The 12,819-nt window shown below is 34.5% G+C and overlaps 1 protein-coding gene across 8 annotated transcripts in view; it reads right to left on the minus strand.

The window, feature by feature from the left end:
* The window catches only part of CCSER2 (coiled-coil serine rich protein 2), a 172,768-nt gene that overhangs the window by 7,345 nt on the left and 152,604 nt on the right, over positions 1-12,819 (minus strand). For 2 of the 8 annotated variants that reach the window (XM_003929946.4, XM_010340549.3), the window contains one exon: positions 11,076-11,160. The exons of 3 other annotated variants lie outside the window; for them this stretch is intronic. In XM_003929946.4, coding sequence (XP_003929995.2) covers positions 11,076-11,160 — 85 coding nt within the window. Of the gene's footprint in view, positions 1-4,538; positions 4,579-11,027; positions 11,161-12,819 lie in introns of all 8 variants that reach the window. 3 more of the 8 variants (XM_010340546.3, XM_074382195.1, XM_074382196.1) reach the window with 3 other exon arrangements.

A 12,819-nucleotide genomic window follows, 5' to 3' on the forward strand; every position in this document is an offset into this window, starting at 1 on the left:
ATCTGAAAGCAATTTGAGACTTTTGAAAATATCAGTGATAATTTTAAAATGGACTTTATTATGTCTATTGCCAGTAACAAAAAAGGTATAAATGTGCTATCAGTGGAAACCATAAAAAGAGATGATTTTTCAGTTAAGACAGGTAATTAACCAGTTATTCAGACAGCCAACTTCCAGAAATGCCCAGGTAAGGGCCATTGTGAACTACAAATTTGTACTATTTTGTACTCACCACTTATACTGTTTTGATTACTCATAGTACCCAACTGACCACTGCTTAGAGAAATAAGTGGAAATACAGCAGAGTCAAAAAGATATGCTACTTGTATTAAATGCAATAAAACTTCATATCAAATATTAATGAATTAGAAAACAGTTTTTAAAGAATAACAAAATGTTGAGTCAACTGAGAGGAATGTAACAGTTATATAATAAATGTCTAACGTACTAGACATCTACACTACTAATTAATTACTTTAAATCAGTGGTTTCCATATGCTAAATAATATAAATTTTGTATTTTTATTAAAAATTAATTTTGGTAGCATGATATAATTTCCCTATTCCAAAATCAATGTCTTGTTTTATTTATTTGGTAACTATAGTTTGGAAAATCAGTTCACTACTGTAAAACAGAAAGTCTACTTTATGAGGAATAAGAAACACCTATATAATGTGAGGAACAAGGAAACAACTTGCTCCTGATATGTGCAAGACTACATGGAAGTGGTTATCCACTAAGGGCTGGATTGACGCTAATTACACTTACCAGCAAGTTGAACAAGCTACCTCTTAACCACTAATAAGCAAAGCTTATTAGTGTGTTAAGCTTATTAGATGTGTTCTGATGGCTTGTTGCTACAGTTTCCCCAAATTCTAAACAATTAACTGTTTTAATATAAATGCAAGATGTTAATTCATCTTGCCCATATCCACTACTGCTTCTATGGCCATTAAAAAGACACCCTCAGACATTTTTAGAATGTAAATATAAAAAGAAATATCCCTCATCCTCTTGAATGATAAGACAAATAGGAATGAATATAAAAGACTATAAACTTTTTTTTTTGAGATGGAGTCTTACTCTGTTGCCAGGCTGGAGAGCAGTGGCATGATCTTGGCTCACTGCAACCTCCGCCTCCCGGGTTCAAGTATTCCTCTGCCTCAGCCTCCCAAGTAGCCAGGAGGACTACAGGTTCGCACCACCATGCCTGGCTAATTTTTTTTTATTTTTAGTTGAGATGGGGTTTTACCACGTTGGCCAGGATGGTCTCAATCACCTGACCTCGTGATCCACTCGCCTTGGCCTCCCAAAGTGCTGGGATTACAGGCGTGGGCCACCGCACCCGGCCCATTTTTTAAATGTTTATTATGTATCATGTACTATAATAGAAGGGAGAAAATCTGGAGCTGAACATAACTTTGTTCCTGTGTTTGAGGAGCTCAGTGAGGGAGACAATAAGGTTAAGGAGTGATGAGACCATGTCTCAAGCATAACAACATATGAGAACAAAAAGAAAACATGCCTGCCTGGAGAGGTCACAGAAGGCATTCCTGAACAGCAAACCATCTGCCCTGAGTTTTAATAGGGTGAATAGGAGTTCATCAAGTAAACAAGAAGGGGAAAATATTCTGTGTAATGAGCTAGTACAAGCCAAACACAGAGGTAAAAAAAGAAAATGGCATGATCCAGTCACTTCAAATTATAGACTGAATTTGAAAGGACAGTGCAAAAGCATAGATAAGGGCCAGCAACTAAGGGACCTGTGTCAGGCTAAGTAGCTCTGACTTTGTGTTGTAGATGATGGGAGATGTGGATGAATTTTAAGCAGAGGCATCCCAATATCCAACGTGTGTGTTTTAGAATGATCACTCTAGTGGAACTAGTGAGGAATGTAACCAGAGGGGATGAAACTGTCAGAAAAGCCATATAGTAAGCTACTTAGCAAAAATCTGAAGGTGGGACAGGCAAAATGAGTACTGGCTTGTATCCAAAAAAGGCCTCTGGGGAGCTGTCTACCAATCCATGGATTTCATAGCCTCAGCAGCTCACGAAACCTAGAGGGTAAAAGGAATCCCCCCACTACTGGGGGGACTTCAGGAAAGACCCCATATTTTAACTACTCCCTATAGTCACAAATGAGTAAAACTTTAATCCTGAAACTTGTGCAGGGGTTGGTTACTGAAGCATCAAAATGAGGAAGAATCCAGGCTTACAGAGCTAAGTGTCTCTAACTGAACTCAGCAACTTCAAGTCTTACTTTAGTTAGATATGTAAACTTCAGCATACCATTCTAATAATTCTCAAAGAGTTCCATGTGTCAAGGTCAAGAATGTCAGCAACAGGCACTACTGGGTGGTTGTGCAAAGGCTTCATAAACATCTTTAATGATAATCATAAATGTCTACTTTAGGCTGCTTTACGAAGATAACCAGAGACTGGGAGCTCCTTACAGGCATGTACCATGTACCATTTTTCATTATAGTTGGTATTTCTAATATTTGGCACAAAGTAGGGATGAAATACATATTTGCTAGATAAATGAATAAGTGAATATTAGCAGTATGTTCAAGGATTACTTATTTGGCCAAGAATTATCAAAGTGATACTTTTTTTATTAGGCCAATGATGAAGCACTAATAAATAAAAACTAGTTTAAAAAAATAAACACTGATGGAAAAGAAATTTAATAGGAAAAACCTATTGTTCCCTTCAAATAAGTCTGTGGTTAGCTTAATGATTCATGTTTAGAAGGATAGCAGGAAATACTGACTGCATGTTAAACCCAAGTACCACTCATAATGACCTTTTAAAAGCTTAGCTGCCAAATGTTTTCTATCTGAAGACCAGAAATAGTTTGGGAAAAGTGTCTTAACAAGCATTCAGCTATTTTCCATTTCTAATTCTAATAATTAAATATGATTACATATGTAAAACATTTAGCATAGGACTTCCTAGCACATAATATGTGCTCAATAAATTTCATCTATGATTATTAAAGGATATAAGAATGATGAGTTCAAACCATAGCTCTTTCGTAACTGGGTCTTCAAAACAAAAGCAAGTTCTTTGGCAATATAATAATAAACTAGAATATGAGGTTTCTAGGCTTCAAATACATAGTTCAATAATGTCAATATTATCTACATGTTTTGAATCTGCATAAAGTGTATTTGATATGACACAGAAGTCAAGGATTTTTAACTGCCTTCCTGGAGACAATAACCAGAGCAAAGACATACAAGTTTAGAGAGAACTTTACAATGGCTCTACAAAGGAGGTAGTACAACACAGTATTGAATCATTTAGCTTTTAGAATCAGACTGATCTGAGTTTGAATCCTGGATCTATCACTTACAGATCTATCATTGATAGATCTACCACTGATAGGTGAGATAGTGGGTAAATATAATCCCAATATCCTAAAATGGAATTTCATAATTTACAAAATGAGGGTAGTATCAGTATATATACGTCATGGAATTGTTGCAAATAATAACCAGTGACAGTACAATGCCTGATACATAAATACTTGAGAAATGTTATACCCTGGGCTCTTAGAGAGCAGTGTTCCCTTCTTTCCAATGGTATAGATCCAAACTCTTGAGTTTGCATGCATGATCTCTAGTTATCATGAGACCCCTAGGTACAAAATATTGTTCTTTTCCTTTTATAAATGAGTAAAGTGGGGTTAAAAAAAGTTAACATGTTCAAATTCAAACATTTTGGCAAATGAAAGACAGAATTTGGACCATCAGATAATTTCTTAAAATGCAGCCCTAAAATTTAACATTCTGTGCTATCTGGTTAGTTCTGATGAGTTCACAGGCTTTCAGAATATGCAATATAACCAGATGATTATTTTAATATATTTTAAAACACTATAGGCAGATGCAATACCAATATTAAGGAACTAACTTTCCAGGATAATGTCCTATTTCCTTCTTAGATGATCTAGCCTACACAAGATAACTTTCAGACACTAAACTCAAGCCACACTGTGGAGCAGTATTTCTGGAAAGAGGTGATTCCACAGTGACCCACTGGGGGAAACATAATGAACATGTACAAAGGCAAAGTAGCACCCATCAATGAATAAAACAGTTCACCTTCAATGTTTTACAACACTTCAAAGACCTACAGCATTAGCATATGGAAAAGCATTCATGCCAGTTTTCATAAGCAGTCTTGTTCTAGGGTTATTAGCAAAAGATGGCAGCTAAAACATCAACTCCTGATTGAGTAAAAAATATGTCAAAGTGTACAAAGATAGCAGGAAATGTTTTAAAGTGTAATAATGCTACTGCATAACAGACAAGATTTACCTAATTTTTTTCCTGGGTACATACAAATTTATTGTTGTTATTAAATACATTTTAACCATAAAAAGGAAAGTGAAAATAGAGCCATCTGTAACATGCCTGTACATTCATGCAGGCTCTGACATGCATCATGCAAACTGGAAAAAAAACAACAACAACAACCAAAAAGTGGTTATGAGGAGGGTGGTAGAAAAAAATCCGAAATTGTACTGTACCACGCTTTGTCAGAGAAGTAATGGACTAACTTCTCAACTCCTTGCCAATGGCATAATGGGAGAGCAGAGACAAGAAAAAGACAGGACAATGGCATCAGAGACCACACACAACACCAAGGATTGCCATGACTGGGTGGCAGCCACAAGTATTTGCTTTGCTCTCGTTGTGTTTTCATAGGCATTATTCATTATTTCATTTAATATACTTGTGCATAATAAAAACACTTAATAGATTTATACTTTCTTATTAAAATAATTTGCAAATTAGTACAAATGCTCATAACCATAGAAAGGCATGTGCACAACTTCTCACACTTAAGAGGGATCACTTGAAGACTCTTACCAAATAAAATATTTAAAATAATTATGGTAAACTTTAATATTCATACTCCAAAGACCTAAAAAGGTTTAGTCACACATAACCCCTTATGAAGAGGTAGAAATTAAATTTTAAATAATTTCAAGCTTTTGTAAGTTATAAAATTAAATGATTCAGTATGTGTTAGTTTAGCTTTATTATTGTCACTGCATTCAAGACCAGTAAAGGTATAATCTAACCTATGATGCAAATTATACGTGAGGTTCTGCAAATCAGTATAGAGATGAAAGACTTAACTGTATCCCTAATACTGTATTAGAACTAGATTTTAGCTGGGCGTGGTGGCTCAAGCCTGTAATCCCAGCACTTTGGGAGGCCGAGGCGGGTGGATCACGAGGTCAAGAGATCGAGACCATCCTGGTCAACATGGTGAAACCCCGTCTCTACCAAAAATACAAAAAATTAGCTGGGCATGGTGGTGCGTGCCTGTAATCCCAGCTACTCAGGAGGCTGAGGCAGGAGAATTGCCTGAACCCGGGAGGCAGAGGTTGCGGTGAGCCCAGATCGCGCCATTGCACTCCAGCCTGGGTAACAAGAGCGAAACTCTGTCTCAAAAAAAAAAAAAAAAAAAAACAACTAGATTTTAAAGACTTTTGCTTTAGAGATCACAAGAAGCCAATTACAGCTTCTAGTGCTTTTCAGGAATCAGGAATGCTCTTATTCTTCTGTATCTCACTATTATCTCAGAATGGTGCCTCTATACCTCAGAAAATTTAGAGGATAGCAGATTGGTAATATAAACTGTTTACAAATAATTTTGGAAATAAAGAGTTCAATGGCTTTTCTAAGTTGATAACCAGTTAACGTTTTATTTTTTTAAGTATCAAAGTGATTAAGAGGAATTTAATAATAGAGGCACAATCACTGTGAGATGATCAATTTTGTGTGTCTATATCTCAAAGACACAGAATCTATTAGCATCTACCTCTCGCATGATGCACAGTAGTTAAGGGGGAAAAAACTTAAATCATAATAGCATAATTCCATTGATGTGACCAATAGACACAGTATATTTATCCAGATTACAAGAATACTGCAAGCATTACAGTACAGAAACAAAGACTGGCTAAAAAAAATAAATCCCACAAGCTGCAAAGCAGATTGTAATAAAAGGCTTTATAGAGAAAACACTAATTGTTGCATTTCTCATAATTGCAAGAAACTAAACCATGTCTGTATTTGTGGAAGGCTTATTGGATGATGAGTTAGATGCTTATTTCTAGTCAATTAACCAATGACTATACTAGATAGTCCCTAATTTCAAGGACTATGTTAACTATACTTAAATTAAAAATGAGCATACACAAAATTGAATTAGTAAAGTGTTCTTACTGAGTTACTCTAGTTTGCATTCCATTAAAAAATATTTTATTTTTATGAAAAGTCATCCCAGAGCTAATTTCTAAGGAGGCTGAAGCTATTTTTATGTATAACATTGATTAAGTCACACATTGGAGTCAATCAGATTGAGCCTTGTTAATTTATACCTTACAAGCATATTTGACGATTCAACAATTGTCAAATACACATTTGACACATCAAGTGCCCTTAGAAAGTGCATACCCTTTAAGTGATATCCTTCTAGGAATCTATCTAAGAAAAGAGAGACACTGACATTGATTTATATACAAAGATAAACTGCTTAGCAATATTCCTCTCTGTAACTAGAAACAACATTAATGCCCCATAGTAGAAAAGAATTCATTTAGAAATATTTGCCATGTTAAAATGTGTGTATATATATAAAATACTACATGAAAAAGGCAGAACGACTGAAAATACATAAATTCAACTTTAAAACATAAAATTTAGAAGACTGAAAGAAAATATACCAAAATGTTTCTTCTAATTCCTCCCTAATGGGTTACTACATTACTATTATAAATAGGACAAATGTACATTTTGAAGGAAGAGTTATTGTACTTACAAAAAATATTCAAAAGTTCAGATTCTGGAAATAGAATGGAATTTAATTCTGGTTTGTTCACTTACTCTGAGCAAATTATTGCCTCATTTGCTCATTTATTTATGATTTGCATTTTCCTTATTATAAAATTGGAGTAAGAGCTCTAACTCTGAGTTGTGAGAAATAATAATTAAAATGAAATACCTAGAAAAGCATTTAAGACATTAAAAATCTTAATAAGTACTCAATTAACATTAGTCTTTTCCCCTTTCTTAAAATGTATGGCTAAATTAAAAAATATGTACATAAGAGTTTCCTATAGGAGTATTTGTGAAAGTGTAATTTTTAAGTAGCTCTTAAAAAGATTATCCAGATGTATGAATTTCAAGAGAACAGTTCTCCAGCCAAACGGACTAAAAGAATAAGGCTAGTGAATTATTAAAGTGAGACAGTACAGCTGAGGCAAATGGCAAAAGTGGGCATTCAGTGAAATCATCATTTTGGCTGAACTGAGGAAAAGCTGACTGTGTTACAAAGAGTTCATTAGCCATTTAAGCCATTCTGTTAATGGCTTAAATAGATAATTCTTAGAAGGCACCACTTAAAAACAGTATTTCTGCAAAAAAAAGCTTTACTATGGTTATACACACAAAATCTATGCACATCAAATTACCTAAACTTCTTAACCTTCATATTTAAAGTCAGCATATTAAAACCTAAATGCTCAGATTTATATGGGCAAAATAGATCAATGTTTTTCTAACTGCAGGTTGCTACCAGCATTTAAAAAAACAGATTAGAGAGAACAAATAAGAGTATCATATGTTTTAAGAAAAAGAAAAAGTATTGTCTATGAATCTTTTATCTGAATTTTTTTTTTTTTTGAGACAGAGTTTCGCTCTTGTTACCCAGGCTGGAGTGCAATGGCGCGATCTCGGCTCACCGCAACCTCCGCCTCCTGGGTTTAGGCAATTCTCCTGCCTCAGCCTCCTGAGTAGCTAGCTGGGATTACAGGTACGTGCCACCATGCCCAGCTAATTTTTTGTATTTTTAGTAGAGATGGGGTTTCACCGTGTTGACCAGGATGGTCTCGATTTCTTGACTTCGTGATCCACCCGCCTCAGCCTCCCAAAGTGCTGGGATTACAGGCTTGAGCCACCGCGCCCGGCCAATTATCTGAATTTTAAATACACATACACATGTGAATCAGGTTGTAAATATATTCTTTCAGTAAATACATACTGTGCTGTCATGTAAAATAAATTTATAATCACTGCACATCAAAAATGTTTGTGAAACACCCCCTGAAATTTGTTAGGAGGAAGAGGATGTAAGACAATATAAACTTGTCATTCTTAATGTAATTCTGGTGGACAAAACTACTTACTACTATAAAATATAAACTTGGAATAATCAGGCAACACTACATCAAGAAGCTGTCAGGCTATTACGACAAATATAGATGCATTTAAGTAATTGTTGTTGTTTTAAAACCACTTTTTCCCTTCCCATTAAGTCACTGCATATGGAAGGTAAAGATAAATAGGACTTCTACATTTCTCAAGCAAGGTACTAAAGAGCAAATTTTAAAAGCTCAGTTAGACACAATAAGAAATAGATATTATTTCAAAACATACTTTCTGAAAAGTCAAGTATTCTTCCTGTAAGTACATGCTCTGGCAAGAAATGCTATTTGGAATTACCAGTAAGGCTTTCTACTTGTCAAAAGCAATTATTTTTATTAAATTTTCCTACTCTGAGGTAGGTTATTTATCATTCCCAATTTTACACAGTTGGGAAATTAGAGTAGAAAGACTACACCAATGACAGTTAAGTGAATCTGTACAAAAGCTCAAGTCCCTACTAACAGGGAAAGACCTCTACATGTCTAAATGTACATATTTTCTGCTAACCTAGAGAAAATTTAATTTGAAATAAAAAAGTAAGTATCACGAAGTAGAGACTAGTAATATACATAAGAAATGTAAGTCAAAATTTCCTGAGAAAGAAAAATAATAAAGACCAGAACCTTCCATTTACTTCTATTTTCCTACATTCTTAAACTCAGTATAAACATTGCTGGCCAGTACAGCTTTCTATAGTGACGAGGGCTAACTATTCCCTGTAAACATTAATTATTGCACTCTGCATATTTGGAATGAACTATATTTTCATATTAGAAGGTCTACTATACTCCTGTAACTTAAAAACAACAGATTGCTCTTACTGAAGACTCACAGCCAAGATTTACCTGGCCTCCCCATTTAGAAGATAAAGGCAGTTGACTCAAGTTGATGTTCAAGAAGTTATCAAAGAACTTTTTCATGAAACATAATGGAGAAATCTCTCAACTATCTTCCATTACTTAAGCACAATTAACCTCTTCAAACATGAGTACTAGGACCCACATAATGACTAAATGTGGAGACAAGTATCACTGACTACAAGTTTATTGCAGGAAAAGATCTATTCCAAAACCCTCTGGAAAACCATTAGATTTATTCTAATAATTTCGTACCTTTCTCCTCTGTATTTTATCACTAAAAAAAAACCCAAAAAACCCTTTATTAGTAAACTGCTTTAGCTATTCTCAGGGTGAATTCAAAATAGAATAGTAGTTTAGAGCATATTTCCCCTGTAAAGGAAACTTTCAAGCTCATTAACAGTTATTAAAAGGCTGTGAACAAGCCCTCTGGTCATTACTTCCCACCAACAGGGTCCTATAGTCTATTTGTAATACAGAATAACTAACCCCAAACTTCAATTCTGTATTATAGCTAGCTAAGGAGAAGGAGAAAGGAAGAAGAAAACGGTGAGACCAAAGGAATCGGGCTAAAAGGGGGCTTGAGTAAGTACAAAGGTGGGTGTGCTAATCTGAGGAGAAATGTCAAACCATGCTGTTTACTAGTTACAAGCCTAAGAACACATTATAATTTGATATATCTGTCCTTTAAAATTCCAGATGAATTCACTAGCAATTTAGTATAATTCTTTTTGTGTTAGGATTATTTAAATGGAGGAGAAAAGAAAGCAACTTACTTGCAGACCAGAGAAGTAAAAAGGAGGAGTTACTGAGGCGGTGGGAGACAGAAAAGGAAGAGGACAAAAAACTCCTTTTCCCATTGCTTTTATATGATGTTATTTGGTAGCAAGTTCATTCCTCATAAAGAAATGAACTTGCTACCAAATAACATCATATAAAAGCCTATACAAACTATTTTTCTTTAAAACAAAAGTACAGAAGGGAAGGAGAAGTATAGCAGCAAAAAATAAACTTCACGCCTTCTCTGGAATTTATGTTGATACTTCATAATTTTGGCTAATTCCAAAAAAAAAGAGATTTTCTTTAAATAAATAAAATTGCTAATTATTTTAAATTTCCTCCTTTTACACCAAAATGGATAATAAAAAAATTGAACGAATCACAAATCTGGATAAATCCTTGGAGAAGGCATAAAAGTATCTCTGATTGACTATATTTATATTTCTTTTAAATTAATAATAGCTTTTTATGGGTGACTTTTCAAAAAAGATAAAATATAACCAACTTACCAGGCATACTTAAGTACATAAAACAAAATAACCCCCACTGTTTTAGAAAGGAGAGTTAACATAAACAAAAATTTTAAGGTCAAACAATAACTAAATCATTAGAAATGTTAGTAAACCATGCATGTTCCAAAGCCATTTCTTCTGTGCTGTAAAGCTGATAAATTACAAAAACATCTTAGTTGTTTTAAACCACTTTTAGATAAAACAATTAGAAATATCTTTATTTTAGACGACAGTGAAATGCAATCCAAGCCCTTAATTAGGAAATATTTAAAGAAATGTGCAATGGTCTAGTAAGCCTGCTCCCTACACATTATGCATCTGTCCATCATACCACTGTGGATCATATGTACATTTTTTAAAACAATTAGATAACATAGTAATTTTTATTCACATATTTCAAGTTTTTGAAACTGTATTAAAGACAGATGCATGTCAGTAGGTCTAGGGTCACTGGCAATAAGTTTAAACAGTATTAGAATGAAATTAACCTCAGCTTCCATTAAGGCTCTAAGTGGAGGTCTGTTTACATGCAGTCAAAGGAAGTGTTAAGAGAGGAGACCACAGAGTGCTGCTTTAGCAGATGCCTGCAGAGCACTCAGGATAGGAAAGGAGGTGCTGGGGAGGAACAGGTCATGCATAAGGGAAATACCATGAAGGGGAAGCCAGAGCAGGATAGGAGTGAGAGACACAGACTCACTCTGTCTGCGGTGCGGTGGAACAGTCCGTGGGATCCCCTGGAAGGAGCCCTGCCAAGGAGAGAAGGAGGGAGCAGAATACCCACCCTGTGCAGAGAGAGATGGGGTAGGGAGGTATAATAAAAAAGGGAACCAAAAAATAGAGAAACCAAAGTCATACTTTGTTTTACTTTTAAATAACACAGAGCAATAGTGTTAACAAGAAGACAGATTTCATTTTTTAAAATACAGGCAGCTCAAATTGCTAAAAATACATCATAATCCAAACAGTTATTTTAATACTTTTAAAAAAAATATTCTCCTCTAATATTTGTAGTACAATGTAAAAAAATAATATATTCTTTCTGGTATACATTATATTTACCATCATATGTATCATTAAAGTAGCAGATTCCAGTCTTTTGCAGAAAAGGAAGGAATTTAAAGGGAGAGATAGACTTTAGGTGTTAAACACACAGAAAATGTATCAATTTATGAATCAGGCAATACAAAAAAAATTACCATACAAAAAATTCATTTCAGCCAGGTATGGTGGCTCACACCTGTAATCCCAGCACTTTGAGAGGCTGAGGAGGGTGAATCACAAGGTCAGGAGTTCAAAACCAGCCTGGACAATATGGTGAAACCCTGTCTCTACTAAAAATACAAAAATTAGCCAGGTGTAACGGTGGGCACCTATAATCCCAGCTACTCAGGGACTGATGCAGGAGAATTGGTTGAAACCAGGAGGCGGAGGTTGCAGTGAAGCCGAGAACCCCCACTGGACTCCAGCCTGGGCTACAGAGCAAGACTCCATCCCCCTAAAAATTTTTTAAAAAAATTTCTTCTTAAATCACAGGTTTTCAGAAGATTAGCAGGTAAAAATAAAGAATGTTAGCTAAAGGTAGCAAAACCAACACAACATTGAAAAAGATTTAGGATGTTGTAAGAGTAAGTACTATATAAAGAATGTGACATGCAGGCCACAGGTTACACGTGCATGCTTTTTAATTTGAATAACGTGTGGCTTTTTAGCTTTACTTATTTTAATCACAGATTATCATAACTATGATACTTTTGAAATGTCATTTACTTCAATTTCCTCACTTTACAGATAAAACTTTCTTCAAGAAAGTAACTGTTCAATGTTAAACAAAGGAAACCATATTGGGTCTTATGTCCCTAGCCTCCTCAGTGACTGAAACATATACACAAATGAAACTATTGAAACACTCTTAAAATATCGAGGAAAATGAACCTATAATCATCATACCCAGTTAAATCTGCAAAAGAAATTATGTATATTTTTTAGAGCAATTAATCCAACATAAAAAATGTTGTATGAAAAATTACTGATACAGTTTATCAGTGTTTTCAGATCTTATGAATGGTTTCAAATGAAAAATTTTTTCTCACTTTCTTTATCAACATTCTTTGACTCAGGTATAATCAGATACTTCTTTAAATTTAAGGCTGATCCCACATTGTTCAATATAAAGCAGAAACAAAAAAGATTCATTTTCTATGTTGATGAAGAAAAAAAACACCTACAAAAACTAAATTAACCATCTTTAGAATATCCTAAATACAAATATTATTTTTGAAATTTTGCTAATTTAGCAAAAACAGCTTAGAAAATATCGATTAGGGTGATGAACCCAGATGCTCTCCACAGATACTATGACCTGCTGTTCTGCTGTTTGTGAAATGTTTTGGTTCAAAGGCTTTTTACTAAACAAATTCTCAACCAAATCCTCCCCATGCATT

The sequence above is a fragment of the Saimiri boliviensis genome, chromosome 12 (genome assembly GCF_048565385.1).
Source record: "Saimiri boliviensis isolate mSaiBol1 chromosome 12, mSaiBol1.pri, whole genome shotgun sequence".
In the NCBI taxonomy this organism is placed as follows: Eukaryota; Metazoa; Chordata; class Mammalia; order Primates; family Cebidae; genus Saimiri; species Saimiri boliviensis.